This window comes from Podarcis raffonei, chromosome 1, assembly GCF_027172205.1.
Source record: "Podarcis raffonei isolate rPodRaf1 chromosome 1, rPodRaf1.pri, whole genome shotgun sequence".
Classification (NCBI taxonomy): domain Eukaryota; kingdom Metazoa; phylum Chordata; class Lepidosauria; order Squamata; family Lacertidae; genus Podarcis; species Podarcis raffonei.
Genome location: NC_070602.1, coordinates 45,295,288 through 45,310,312, shown reverse-complemented (window position 1 = coordinate 45,310,312; position 15,025 = coordinate 45,295,288). Strand labels below are relative to the sequence as shown.

General features: G+C 42.1%; 1 protein-coding gene across 2 annotated transcripts in view; it reads right to left on the bottom strand.

Annotated features, from left to right (window-relative positions):
- Positions 1–15,025, bottom strand: part of MIDEAS (mitotic deacetylase associated SANT domain protein) — a 69,855-nt gene that overhangs the window by 1,424 nt on the left and 53,406 nt on the right. For both annotated transcript variants that reach the window (XM_053384064.1, XM_053384062.1), the window contains exons 6-12: positions 12,270–12,412; positions 11,932–12,035; positions 9,221–9,296; positions 6,488–6,576; positions 4,364–4,513; positions 3,311–3,505; positions 2,802–3,019 (exon numbers count right to left, since the gene is read on the bottom strand). In XM_053384064.1, coding sequence (XP_053240039.1) covers positions 2,802–3,019; positions 3,311–3,505; positions 4,364–4,513; positions 6,488–6,576; positions 9,221–9,296; positions 11,932–12,035; positions 12,270–12,412 — 975 coding nt within the window. The remainder of the gene's footprint in view (positions 1–2,801; positions 3,020–3,310; positions 3,506–4,363; positions 4,514–6,487; positions 6,577–9,220; positions 9,297–11,931; positions 12,036–12,269; positions 12,413–15,025) is intronic.

Genomic DNA, 15,025 nt, shown 5'->3' with positions numbered 1-15,025 from the left:
ATTCAACATCCTCCCCAAAAGATGCTAGCTTGCCCAGGCAAGGTCACCAGTGAAAACTGCACTGCAGTAAACAAAACTGCTCCCGTGTTCTTCTTAATGTATGCTCAGTGTTCGCCATTGGGAAGGATAAGTGAACTGGGAGGCCTAGATAAAAACTTGAGTCTTCCGTGATTATGTGCTGCAATATCTGTAAGCAAACCATATTGTGCTTGTAGCGCAGATTCTGTGAAGTGACTGTGGACTCAACCCTTGTGATTTCCTTTAGCTATGTGTTTGTACTTAGCCAACATACTAACTTAATCTGAGGTACAGGCAGCTGTGGACACAGATTAATGGTGAGTCTAGTCCAGAATTGTGTCTGCAGCAGGGGCTAGTCAGATGCCCCTAAAAGGATAACAAAAAACAGGGCCTGGTGGAGAGAGCTTTCCCATTTGTCCCTGGCACCTGCTGATCAACGAACATGGTTGTTTCCAATCTTAGCTTTATGCTAATAGCCACTACTGATGTATCTTTGTTACAGTAAGCCGTCTTTAAAGGGAAAAAGGCACAACTTAAGACCTAAAACAAACCCTGAATAAGATGCACAGTTACCGAAATGCAATAAGGGGAGAAATCACTCAAGGTATATCATATCCAATAATAGTACACCCAGTTGCTTCTGTGATTATCCTGGCTTGACTGACATGCCTCCTGTCATTCTGCAAAGCCCGAACTCCATTCCAAGACCAAGCAAAATAAAGATATATGTATGTTGTACTCTCCTTGTTTAATCCTGTCTGCTGAACAGGGCCTGTCTCTTGTCCAGGGCTTCCTAGGAAAGAGGTAGGTATGTTGGGGGGGCATATGCATGTGAGTTCTGGTCTGGATCCAAACAACCACAAAGGAAACTTTGGACTTGCATTTTAAAAAAAAAATATTTTGCACAGCAACTTCCTCCTGCCCACAATGCTGCATGACTAACCTGTTCTAACACCAAATGAAGTTTCAAAAGCAATTTATGCAATGGCATGGGCATCTTGAACAATTCCACGGGGCATGTTTAAGACACTGGCTCTACCTATAGTAGCTCTTTTACAGTCTAGTCAGCCTAACCCTCCTGTCACCTGGGACCAGTGTACATCATCATCCATGACTGGCCTAAGTTTAACAGGCCCACAAAACAGACTATGATCTTATTTGTCTATGAAAGCATTTTCTATGCCACCATATCAAATAGCAAGGTGGCGTACAGTATGAAACATCATTACAGAAATATAAAAAGTCATGAAGGTGACTAATCAAAATGTAATCTTATAAGCAAGGTGAGACATGCCAGCTGCCTCTCATAAAGCATGGCACTTAGTAAGAGTTCTGTTGAACTGTTACGATTTTCACTCTGGTTTTACACCAAACATTGTCTATATTGTGCGGCTGCCTGCTTTCTAGAAATGAGCTCCATGCCGAAAACAGCAATGGGAACCTAGCTGGGACACAGAAAGGGTCAGGCGCATTTGTATAGGTCTTCCCCATGGGTCAAATGTTTTTTTGAAACATCCAACTGGTCCTTAACTTGATATGAGCAGCTATTTTTTTAAAAAAGAAAATCTCTTGCTAGCAGATTAACGCACTGAATAGGCTTCAGCTAGATGCTTTACTCATATGCAAATGTGCCTGGAAGTTTACAAGCAACAAAAAAGTTAAAGTAACACCATTACTCCAACGTAGGTAGAAATCATCTGCACCTTGTTCCCTATCTCCAGCAACTGTAATTTGATCTTAAAATCACTGATTTCTCTGTTCACAGTTGGTTTGCATCATTCCATTTCTGATCTTCTAGTTGATGCTCATTTTCTTAGCAAGCTTCAACAAGAGATCTGGCTAACCCTTTTTGAAAATCTAAGTATCATGACTATCTTCTATCCACATTAGGGTTGGGGAACCTGTGGCCCTCCAGCTGTTGCACAGTCCCAGCCAGCACGGCCCCTAACCAGGGATGATGAGAACTGCAGTCCAACAACATCTGGAAGGTATCATCCTTAAAACAGACGCAGCTGACCCTCATATTATGTCTACGGCACTTTCAGAAACAAGTGCAAGAAGACAGAACTTGGAATGCTAGTGAGCCTTCACCTCTTTTGCATCTGGGGAAGTGACTGGAAAACAGTGTTGACTACCAGTCAACACATTTGTGAACACAACAGATAGTGATCGCCAAAGAAGGATAGTGATTTCACTCACTTCATTTCATCATTTTAAGTACTAGGTAAGGCTCACAGTTCACTGGGTTTATGCAAACCTGGCAGAGAACAACACTTTCTAGCACAATGGACCCTGCAGGCAACAAACATTCTCTTTCTTAGTCTACCTTCAGTAGAAGCCTACATGTTCAATCCTGAACTAGTATCTGTTGTTACAGGAAAATATGACGACTTCAGTGTCGACTGAAAGACTCCTCTAAAACACTCCCTGAAGCATCACATCTCTGCAGGAATCATACCATTCATATAGGCAAAATGTACATAACTTCTGAAATGGACCATGGCATTTTTCTGGCAAGATGCACATGTACACTAAGAAATCTCTACAACTGCAGGAAGCACCTTTTGTTTTTTTAAAGAAAAGTTATTTTATTTCAAAAGTTAACAAGACTGAATGAAAAACTACAACAACATAATTATTGGAGCTGTTAAAACACCGATTAACACCGCCTCCACCCAGCAAAATAGGCTACCACGTCTTTAGTTCTACATTTCTTTTACTTCCTCCTGTACAAAAGATACAATAGAACCCTTGTTTTCGTTTCTGAGTTTTCCCACTCTTACCTTCCACATTTTTTACATGGAAATTCCTCCTCTTGGTTCTGGGCTTTGTTGATGGTGTCCTGTTTGGGCTTTGGTTTTCTTTTTCTCTTTTGGGCAGGTGGAGAAGTCTTCCGATATTTAATGGGCGTCTCCTTTGTCCTCCTTGAAGTTCTGCCTCTGGCTTCTGCTGCTCTTGGAGCACCAGGTTCCTGCTGTTTTTCCACGAGGAGACTACCGACCTTCGGAGGAAGGAAAAACTATTGCAAGATGGAACAACTAGGAATCCTATGGGAGTGGATGCTGGACAATGGCCAGAGATGAGGATTTTACCAATCAAATCTATATGGCGGTGGGATGAATCCAGTGACTAAGGCAAGGGGATTAAATATGTAAATATATAAATTAAATGTATTAACAGTTTGGGGTTTTTAAAAACAAATTACAAAATAGAAAGTTTCAAATAATATAGGAAAACATGTTGTAACGCAGGATCCCTCTAGATGTCATGCCACAAGTCATTCCACACTTACCTGGTCCTCAGTGTGTAGCGTCTGTGTGGGTTTGGGGTATGCGGTGTTGCTGTTCTTGTCATGAAACTCATATGTGTCTACTTCTTCCTCTTTTATAACCAACCGGTCCTCTACTTCCTCTTCCTCTTCGTCAGTGTTTTCATAGTCTTCGTTATACGTTCTGGGAGGAAGAGTTCGCGTAAGCCTATGGGAGCTCTTCATAAGAGTAAAAAAAAAAAAAGCGGAGAAGGGAAGCAAGTCAGTTTTTTAAAAGAAAAATCAATGCAAAGGCAGAATCCAGGAAGGGGACCTTAAGAAGTCCAATGGAGTCCAGTCAGCACCATTCCAACAGAACCTCCTCAAGTTTTAATAAATGTGTTGGGAAACTGGAAAAGGCTCCTCCTTACACTTGATTTGTATAAAAGTACATTAAATTTGTTGATGCTGTATATTTTACTTGTACTACATTGTATTCTTACGTGCAATGCTCATTTGAAAGTGGGGTAAAACATGAGGCAAAGAATCGTGATAAAATGAATTTAAAAAATTAAAAATTGTCCAGTAGCACCTTAGAGACTAAGTAAGTTTGTTTTGGGTATAAGCTTTCGTGCGCATGCACACTAATTCAGACACACTTCTTCAGATATGCACACTTCTTCAGATATTTTGTGTGCATGCACACAAAAGCTTACACCCAGAACATACTTAGTTGGTCTCTAAGGTGCTACTGGACAATTTTAAAATTTATTTATTTCGACTGCATCAGACCAACACAGCAACCTACCTGAAAATAAAATGAATGTACAAGACAGGAGTGCTCATAAATTACATTGTTGGATACCTTCCTTGCTTCTCTACTGTGCTTTGCGAAGCAGAAGCTTGTGACTGACATGATTTTTGTGGTTATATTTGTTGTTTGCAAAGTTTAATGAAAATAATAAAAATTATGAACAAAAGAACCCAATGGACTACTTGTGTGCTCAGGCTGCATAGCTGTCTCGTGCAATTTTACACAAAATGTTACAGCTGTAGGTAGCATAATTTTGTGGGTGAAGCTGGCATTCCGAACATTACCTTGATATCTACTTCCACTTCATCTTTAACCGCTTTTTCGCTGGCTCCATCAACATCCCCGAAGATCAACGCCCCATTCCGGCCTATTTTTACTTGCTTTTTGTATGTATAATAGAACTCCACACACTGAGCCACCGTCTTTGTTTTAATCTGTAGAATTTATTGAGAGGAGAAGGGGAAGAGACAAGGGAGGAAATGGGAGGAAAAAATAATAATATATCAATAAACATGTCTGTCACTCACACTCATACACTCCCACACCTATGTGCTTCAAAGCCACAGGCCACAATGCTAAGGGCTCATTCATGTCTATCCTTTCTGAAGGCCGGCATGATTTGACTTTTCCTTTTGTTTCCTGGCTTACAGAGCTTGCTTGCAACATGGGAGCTGGAATGGGGATAGGTTGCTGCAAGTGAAGGAAGAGATTCATACATTCTACTGGGCACATGCAATAATAAGTGTATCCTGGCTTGCAGTCAACTGTCTGGTGCTTTGCTTGATCAACATCAATCACAGACTTACAGTGCAATTCTAACCATGTCTACTGAGAGGAAAGCCCTGCCAAATAAAACAAGGCTTACTCCCAGATGACGTGAAGATTTCGGACGTAGGTATAAAAGTAAAAATTATGGTTGGTCTTCAACTTAGCTGACTACCACCCTTTATCTATTGATATAGACTTTAATTCTAGCCCATTCCAAAGACTCAGAAAGCTAACAATATGAAGTTGGGGGGGGGGATCTAAAGCTGGAATGTGTGAAGAAGAAGAAGAAGAAGAAGAAGTGTATGGATTTGATATCACTTTATCACTACCTGAAGGAGTCTCAAAGCGGCTAACATTCTCCTTTCCCTTCCTCCCCCACAACAAACACTCTGTGAGGTGAGTGGGGCTGAGAGACTTCAAAGAAGTGTGACCGGCCCAAGGTCACCCAGCAGCTGCATGTGGAGGAGCGGGGATGTGAACCCGGTTCACCAGATTACGAGTCCACCACTCTTAACCACTACACCACACTGGCTCTCACCACTGTGAAGAGGAGGGCAACCAAGATGATCTGGAGATCAAACCTTATGAGGAACAGTTGAGGGAGTTGGGTAGGTTTAGCTTGGAAAAGAGGAGACTGAAAGAAAATACGATAACCATCTTCAAATATCTAAAGGGTTGCCACAGGCAAGATGGAGCAGGCTTGTTCTCTTCTGCTCCAGAGGCCAGGGCCCGAACCAATGACTTCAAGTTACAAAAAAAGAGATTCCAGCTAAGCATCAGGATTGTTGACAGTAAGAGCTCTTGACAGTGAAATGGACTCTCTTGGGAGGTGGTGGACTCCCCTTCCTTGGAGGTTTTTAAGTAGAGGCCGGATGGCCACCTGCCATGTATGATCTAGTTGAGATTCCTGCATTGCAGGGGGTTGGACTAGCTGACCCCAGGGGTCCCTTCCAACTCTACAATTCTATAATTCTATGACTACAATTCTTCCAACGTTTCATAATCTTGGAAGAAAAAAATGCGCAAGGAAAAAAATAATACTCAAAACTTCAAGTCTCCCCAACATGAATTCCCACAACCACCTTCCTATCACTGGTCCTGTCCGTCTTTCACATAATGGTGTAAAACACCCTGAGAATTAGATGAATGATATCAGGCAATGTAGATACTGACAAAACTACACCTTCAGCTCCCTTCCTCTTTCAATTTCCCTTATTAATATTTTAAGATGTGTTTTGCAGGTCTCACACTGGTTTTTTTTGTGTTCACAACTGATGCTCCTTCTGTTTCATTTGTAGTTTTTTCCCTCCACAGGTATCATCTCCAGAAAACTGCGTTTTGAAGTATGTTGTGACTATATTTTGTTGTTACAGAGATCGGAGCAAAATAAAAACTTGTCACACTGCACTATGGATGTGAGAGCATAAAGGCTTCTACTGAGGAGAGATTATCTGTATACAGAAAAATCTCACTTCCAAAGTGGCAGTGAGATACTCCATTGAATAAACACTACAGAACACAAATTCCCAGCTAGAGGATGAAGCAATCCCCAAGGTTAATGATCCGGTGACACCTGCATATGTCCTGCAACGGCAGATCGATTATTTTGCAATGCACTCAGGAAGCAACAAGCAACTCACAAGTTTCTGAACCAGGAAGAAGTCTTTCTTGTAGATGGCAATCCCCTTATTGAAGAGCTTTTTCTCTAGTGTGCTCCACTTATCTGATCCTGAAAAGAAAGAGTGGAACACAACTTCATTACCTTTTCAAGACTATTTCCAGACATTTAAACATTTTATTGTTAAGGTGTGTATCTCTTGCATATCTCTGCTACCCTGTCTAGATTGTATTGATGTTATTGCTCTTATGTGAACACCTGTTTTTCTAAAAACTTTTTGTAGGAAAATGTTATGACAAGCATATTTGAAGCTATATATCGGGGGGGGGGATCCTAATCTTGTGTTCTTTTTAGCCATCTCTTTAGTATTAAGTAGTCTACCTCTATTAACTAGCCTGCTCACCATAAAATTATTGTGCATTTATACAGAACCCCCTTTTTAGTTTACTTTAAACAAATTATACCACTGCATACCCTAAATACTTTAGTGAGTCTCACTACTGGTGTGTCTCAAATGACAGCATACTCCTGCAACAGACAAAGCTGAACCATATACTCATAGACATGAATGCCATCTAACCCTAAACAAACAGAAGGGCTCCTTCCATTCACTAAGGGAACTGGGATCCAGTGGAAGGTCCCAATGGAGTAAGGGTTGGGGTGATATTCTGCACCAATCTCCCCCATGCAGCCTCCTGCACTGCCTCCCATGCTGTTCCCCCAATCGTCTGCCATAAATTTTCAAAGAGCAAAGGCACTGCTGGGGGGAAGTAGAGACTGATGAAAATCACCTCCCTCTCCTTCTTCATCCCCATGAATGAAACCTCTTCTCACAGGGTGTCCCTACCAGTATAACCTAACTTAGGATCAAACCCATAGTCCAAAACACTTTGATTACTAGAGAAGTGTTTAGTGTTACTTTCTCCTTCACAGTGTTACAGGGCAAGAGTGAATGTGAACCCCAGAACACTTTCTCCTTTCATGAAAGGGGAGATATCCAATATTAGTCAGAGTAAATGCACTGAAATCAATGAACTTAAGCCTACGGATTTCAGTGGATTTAGTCTAAGTGTGGCTTAGTTAGATGCCGCCCAAGGTTTAGAAATGAACGTATTGATGATGACCTTAGAAATAACTTCCATTTTCTAACGGAGAAGTAAAGCTTGCAGTAGGAGTTGATTTCTGTCTACGAGTGATAGATAACTTTGACACTAATGAGGCAGACAATACCCATACAATGATTCATTTAAATTGTACCTAGGACTCTTAAGATTTTAGCTGTCCATTTCCTTTATTCCATGTCTTTAGTCATCATTTTCACAAGTTCACACGCAGCACATTAGATACAAAAGGGTATTTTTAGCAGCTTTTCTAAAAAGCAGCCTATATTGAAATCAGCCACGCGTTGTCATAGATACTCCAGGATCCAGATGAAAGCATTTTGGTTCCACAGGAAAAACAACAAGTACAAAGAAGCAACTGATGATCCGGAATGGTGCTTGTGGATGTTCTACACCATTTGTAGCAAAATGCAGAAAAATAACTTGACAAATAACATAATTCAATTTTGCTCCGTGTCTCCCTGCTGTCCAAATATCTAGCAGGGTGGGTGTTCAAAATGTTTACCGTTCTCTCTCACACACACACTTGCACACAGTTTGCATGCTGCTCCTGTCCTTGAACTGCTTCTTCCTTTAGCTTTGCTCTACCAATGACTGTGCAACGAGTACAGACTCTTTGCCGGTGTACACACCCTAACATATAGACTGGCTGCCCTCACTGAAAGGCAATTACATGTTCTCATGAGACTGTAATACAATACCATTGTGTTTATGGCATTTCAAATTACACACGTGATCTATTGCATTGCACACATAAGCCTCTGTTTGACCTTGACTAGCCTTGGTGAGAACAAAACCTTCCTTCCAATTGGCACTGTCCAACTGATAACCTGATCAATAGCCATTTGCCTCTCCAAAGGTTGATGTCAGACACAGGTAACAATTACTTAGAAGAGATAATTGTAAGGGATTCATTCATTCCATTTCCGTCCTAACTCTTGCTGTCTTGTCTGCCCTTGAGTGGGTCATATTTGTGTCATTTATATTCTACTATCCCCCTTATATATCGAAATTTCAGTGCAGCCCACTGGATCCTCAGCGCCACTATCGCAGCAATGATAAGTGTATCCGCCATAGCAAAGATAAGTATTGTATAGTTAATTGTAAGCTGTTAGCCCAGGGTTTGGGCAGCCTGTGTACAATTTTATTCTATCCATTTCACTCTTCCATAAATATTGCATTTGGTTATTCCAGCTGCAAAACCAGTTTTATTCTCAAATGCCATTTTGGTGCCGTTAAGGAAATAAAACGTTTTCTCCTCAAACCTGTAATAGGGATTCAGTGGTTCCTGCTAATTACCCCAGCTAAGTAATCCCAACTAAGTTATCCCATGGCAAGCAACAACTCCGAATAAACAATCCTAAAATACCACGCCTCCATGGTTATACGGGTTTGTTTAATGTGCAGTTTGGGATATGTGAAGGTGAGCTTTGCACCGATCTCACTATGCACTGAGGCAAAAGCAGGACAGTAATATCACCGCCCAATGCTGCTAATTCCCAAATAGATATTTAAGGCTCTCCCAGTATTAATCAAATTATATTCCCCTCCCCCATGCATTAACAGTAATTATCAGAGTAAGAAAATGGAGGGTAGAGAAGCAGCTGTCCCCACTGCCTTGCTCCCAAGCATACCTGTGTAGTGATAGTCGGCCAACGTGTGGTTTGCAGGCCACAAAGACTTCCTCAGCAGCAATTTGGTCAGCGCAGCCTGAGGTGTGGGGGAGCACACACACAAAAAGCCTTATCAATAACTGTAAAACCTAAACAAGTGCATTTACATCAAGAAGTCACAACCCTTATTGTTTACTGCGGTGATGTATTTAGAGCCCACCTGAGGTTCAACGTGACCCATGTCTCCTTATTCATCCTTGTAATTAACCTTTTGAAGTAGGTGGCATGGGAGCTGTTAAGTCTTTTTAGCAATAACAAGGATTGGGGGCACCTTAAAAAGGCTAACAAATACAGTGGTACCTCGGGTTACATACGTTTCAGGTTACATACGCTTCAGGTTACAGACTCCACTAACCCAGAAATATTACCTCAGGTTAAGAACTTTGCTTCAGGATGAGAAAAGAAATTGTGCTTCAGCGGCGCGGCAGCAGCAGGAGGCCCCATTAGCTAAAGTGGTGCTTCAGGTTAAGAACAGTTTCAGGTTAAGAACAGACCTCCGGAACGAATTAAGTTCTTAACCCGAGGTACCACTGTACACAGTAACATAATGTTTTGTGAGCCAAAGCCTGTTTTGCCACATACATCCCTTTTCATTGTTGTTTGGAGTTGTTTTCCTCAACCTGGTGACCTCCAGATGTTTTGGACTACAACTCCCATCAGTCCCAGTCAGCATGACTTTGCCAGTTGAGGCTGATGGGAATTGTAGTCCCAAATCCCTGGAGGGGAAGACTGATTTGGGCTGAAGAGCAGCGTATTCTAAAAAGGACAGCCAGAATAGTTAGTCTGTCTCTCTTTAAAACAGAATTTCAAATAATCCAAATCAAATAATTCAAATAATCACAATCAAAGGATTACATTTTGTCTTATTTTAAAAAGATCCCTCTCCCGCATGGTTTTAGCACTTCATGCCTACCCACGAAGGTATTTGAGGCATAATTAATTACATTTCTTCGCCTACACAGCAGTGTTACCTCAACTGATAATGGTACCTGTCAGCACGTGTCCAATTACAGAGGAATTCCCACCCCGGGAATGAGTCATCTGAGAGCCCATTAACGCCCGTGTTTAATCAAGTAAACAATACTCCAAAGAAAGGAGATAACTGGAGTCCAAAACCATTCTCAGCCCTCCAAGAAATCAGCTGCTATGACTAGAGCTCAGGCAAAATGTAGGGAAGAGATACTATTCAAGTTGTATCTGTACTCTGAAGAGACTTACCAAGAAACCTGTAAGCACTTGTGCTGGTATTACTGAAGCAGTTTCATTACGCAGCAATAGGTGGACTTTAAAATTAAGTCTCCCCAAGGTGGCAGGAGATGTTAAAGTACTTATTTAATTCTTAAATTTATATTCACCTTTCCATTGGTAACACTCAACAGAGCCAATTAATAAATAGGAATCTGATCCAATGCTATACAGGGGAAACTTTCCTATTAGATACAGCTTCCAACTGAAGTGAAAAAGTGAAATTTTACTTTAATAATAACAATAATAAAATAAATTCTATTATTATTATTATTATTATTATTATTATTATTATTAATTATTTTATCCTACCCATGAAGTTTCCAACACACATAAACACATTTCCTGGGATGGAATGGGAGTGAGGATGGCAGTGAGGACACAGTGGTGCAGGCCCACTGGCAGAACTAATCTGGTGCTTCTAGCTGTGCACCTGCACTTTTATTTTTGGACCCTTCTTCTCAAACAGCTAAAAAAATGTTTTCCAACAGAACCAGACATTTGCAGTTCACATGAAGCTGTCTTATACAGTGGTACCTCAGGTTAAGTACTTAATTTGTTCCAGAGGTCCATACTTAACCTGAAACTGTTCTTAACCTGAAGTACCACTTTAGCTAATGGGGCCTCCTGCTGCCACTGCACCGCCGCTGCACGATTTCTGTTCTCATCCTGAAGCAAAGTTAGTTCTTAACCTGAGGTACTATTTCTGGGTTAGCAGAGTATGTAACCTGAAGCATGTGTAACCCGAGGAACCACTGTACTTTGCATCTTTGGGTAAGTTTGGGAAATGCTCCTGCCTGAAACCCCAGAGAGCTGCTGCCAGACAGTGTAGACCAGGCACCCCCAAACTCGGCCCTCCAGATGTTTTGGGACTACAACTCCCATCATCCCTAGCTAACAGGACCAGTGGTCAAGGGTGATGGGAGTTGTAGTCCCAAAACATCTGGAGGGCCGAATTTGGGGGTGCCTGCTGTAGACAGAAGTGAGCTAGATCAACCAGTTTCAGGCAGCTTCCTATGTTTTATATACTGAGTACGACCATTGCTCTCAAGCTCAGAAACATCTGCTCTGACTGGCAGTGTTTCCCAAGGTCTCAAGCAGGAGGCCTTCTCAGATAGACCCGGAGATGCCCAATGTTGATCCCACCCCCTTATGCATGCAAAACAGATGCTCTACCACTTGGCTAAGAGGAAGATGCACCATTAGCAGTGAAACCGGGAGGCATGAGTGAAGAAAGGAAGGAGACTGCCAAAAGGCACATTCTTCAAAAGGCAGGATTCTAACATAGACGCTCCTTGTAGAAGGTGAAAGTGTGCAGAGTGCATAAGTTTGGCAAGTACTTGGCTAGTACTTCCCTCGCTGAGACCAATACAAACAGCCTTCCTGCCAAATCCAATTAGACGCACTGACGATTTCTGGAGACTTACCAGAACATTTCCTTTCGTTTCATGTAAGCAGTGAAATGCCAGCTCTTGGTTGGTGCCACCTCCAGGAAATATACTAGAGCAAGCAGCAGTTAGCAGGTTCTCCACTGTCACAGCACAAGACAAGACAAGCGGTAGGTGCAGGTCGGGGAGAGAGAAAAGCAAAAGGTCATCTTATACATCCCTTCACACACCAATTTCCTACCTAGATTTCCCTTCATATTTGGCAAGCCTCGACCTTTACAGTGGCTCAATGGTCAACAGAAATTAGTGGCTGACCACACAGCAATTTTAAAGACTTAAACCATCACAGACAGTAGTTCAGTTTCCAAGCTCCTTACCATTCTCTTGAGTAGACGCATCCGTTTCAAGCTCCTCCCATGGCTGCCACACCAGTTCTGCCTTGGCCTTGTCCGAGGCTGCCAGAGACCAATCTCTAAGAGGTGGGATTTCTGCTTGAAACCGGGAGCCCACATTGATCCGTCTATCAAAATAAATGCACATTTAAAAACGGCTCACCCTGCAAGTTCTAATGTGATAATTTGCTAAAGTTAAAAGCTTGCCTCCGCAAAACAAGCTGAACTCCAACTGGAGCAACAGGCAGTACACAATTCCATGGCTGCTGCTTCTTCCAGTTTAAACCAACACTAGGTTTCAGTTTCAAAATACAAGTTTTTTGTCTTTGTCTTTTGGGCCCCTCCCCCACTACTGTATAGGATATCTAGGAGCATGGATGCTAAAAATGGAAAAGCAAGATTGGGAAGCCGCCCACAAGCAGCACAACTGTAAGTTCCTTTACTTACATGTAACAGCATGTGAGAGCCAAATATGGCAAATTTCTTCGCCTACACTTCACACATTCCATGCATGCATCCTGATAAATGATAGCCATGGAAGACTCAAAGGTCCAGTCCAAATCTACAAATACAGTCATACCTTGGTTGACAAACGACTTGCGAGTCAAACGTTTTGGCTCCCGAACGCCACAAACCCGGAAGTGAGTATTCAGGTTTGCAAACGTTCTTTGGAACCTGAACGTCCGGTGCGGCTTCCAATTGGCTGCAGGAGCTTCCTGCAGCCAATTGGAAGCCGCACCTTGGTTTCTGAACATTTTGAAAGTCAAACAGACTGTATGACTATATTTTCATGGCAAGGGTGGGAGAATCACTACAGCATGGATGGCTAATGGATGACCACCCATATGTTTGTTCAACTCCAGCTCCCCTCTAGCCAGTATGACCAATAGTCAGGGGTGATGGGAGTTTTTGTCCAAGATCTGGAAGGCCACAGGTCACACTAGAAGTTGCCAATGTGGCAACCTCCAGATGTTGGACTGCAACCCTCATCATCCCTGATTACGGACCACGCTGGCTGAGGATAAAAGCAACTGCACTCCACACCATCTGAAGGCAACCCCTGGGTTTAGCTGTCCCCAAGCCTGGAATGTGGGAACTTGAGATTCAAAATCCTGCTAACCTGCAAAGCTTTCTTTGGAGTCTTCAGCTAATGTCAATATAAGCTACTTCACAAGATTGGTGGGAGTGCAAGATGGCACTCAAAGCTCCTTGAACAAGCATCAGGATACAAATTATATAAACAGACAGAAACTTTTAAACAAACAGTAGTATCATGGTAACGGGGGGAAACGGGCTTTATTGTTCTGGTATTGATATATATATATGTGCGCAGCAGGCCTGAAGCCTGCCAGTATGGCTGAACGACATTTACTCACACGTTATGCTGGAAAAGAATGCTTTATAAGGAATGCTGTGAGATGCCAGTTTGTTTTATTTTGAAAGTGGGGTGAATAAATCTGTTAACTTGGAGACTGGCTAAGGTTCAGATTTCAACTGCTGTTGCTGAAGAATTAAAACACAAATTGTTCTCTTGCATGTTGCTTATTTAAGCCTTGAAACTATTTTTTCCCTTCTAATCAAGCACAAGAAGGCCCTGAAATGATCCAAAGGAAGACTCCTGGACTCAAAGACATAGGATCAAATTCAAGTGCTACCTCCCCATAGTTTTGGTGCCACACCTTGAAAAAGTCACCCACCACCTGCAGGCATGTGGAAGAGAGCTCACAGAAGCAACTTCCATTCACAGATATCTTTGCAGGTTTAGGAGCTGCACTTGCAGCTTACAGGTCCACATCTGCACTGCACTGCACTGCAATATAAGCATGCTTTGCCCTTAACTTCTAGGGGAATCCCAGTTGCACTGGGCGGCAGAGGTGTGAACCCTGGAAACAACTGGGATTGAGGGCTGTCAGTCAGCTCTCTGCCTGTTTAGCACATGTGATGTCCTGCCAGTCTAAGAACTGTGCTTCTCACTGAAACTACCACCAGCTGGAATGCAGCACACTCTATAGGCCAAGGGAGATCGTGTCAGTGCAACGAAAGGGAGAGCCTTGTTTCTGAACCCTCTGTCTGCATGTTCCTTGGGCACGAGCAATAAGCTCTGATAATCTCTTGGAGGAGGAGAACTTCTGAGCACAGCATTTTTATAGGCAGTCTCCTCCTATGCTTCAGTCCTAAGAACATGTACCAGGTAGTAAGCCCCCATTAAACTCAGTGGGACATATTTCTGCACTGTCTTGTTTAGGACTATGCTGCAATAACATGTAGGTAATACTCTGTGAGCTCCAGGAACCAATTGCCGTTATGAAAAAAATAATCAGGTAGCAGGAGTTTGTATCCTGTCTGGAAGCTCTCAAACATCATCGTTAATCAGTTCCCTGTTTAGGGAAGCTTTTAATGTTTGACGGACTATTGTATTTTAATATTTTGTTGGAAGCCGCCCACAGTGGCTGGGGAAACCCAGCCAGATGGACAGGGTATAAATAATAAATTATTATTATTATTATTATTATTATTATTATTATTATTACTATTATTATTATTAATTAGTATACCAACGTCTGCTATTCAGAGCTACAGAACCTCTGCACACAGAGGTTGGTTAAAGTGCTTAAGCTCCAAATACAGCAAATCGCTATATTCCTGTAATTGGAATGTTGTGTGTTCCCATTAAAACACACACATAAAATTGTCAACTCATTACAAGTTTCTGAGACCAGATGGTGGAAAAAAATTGCTTC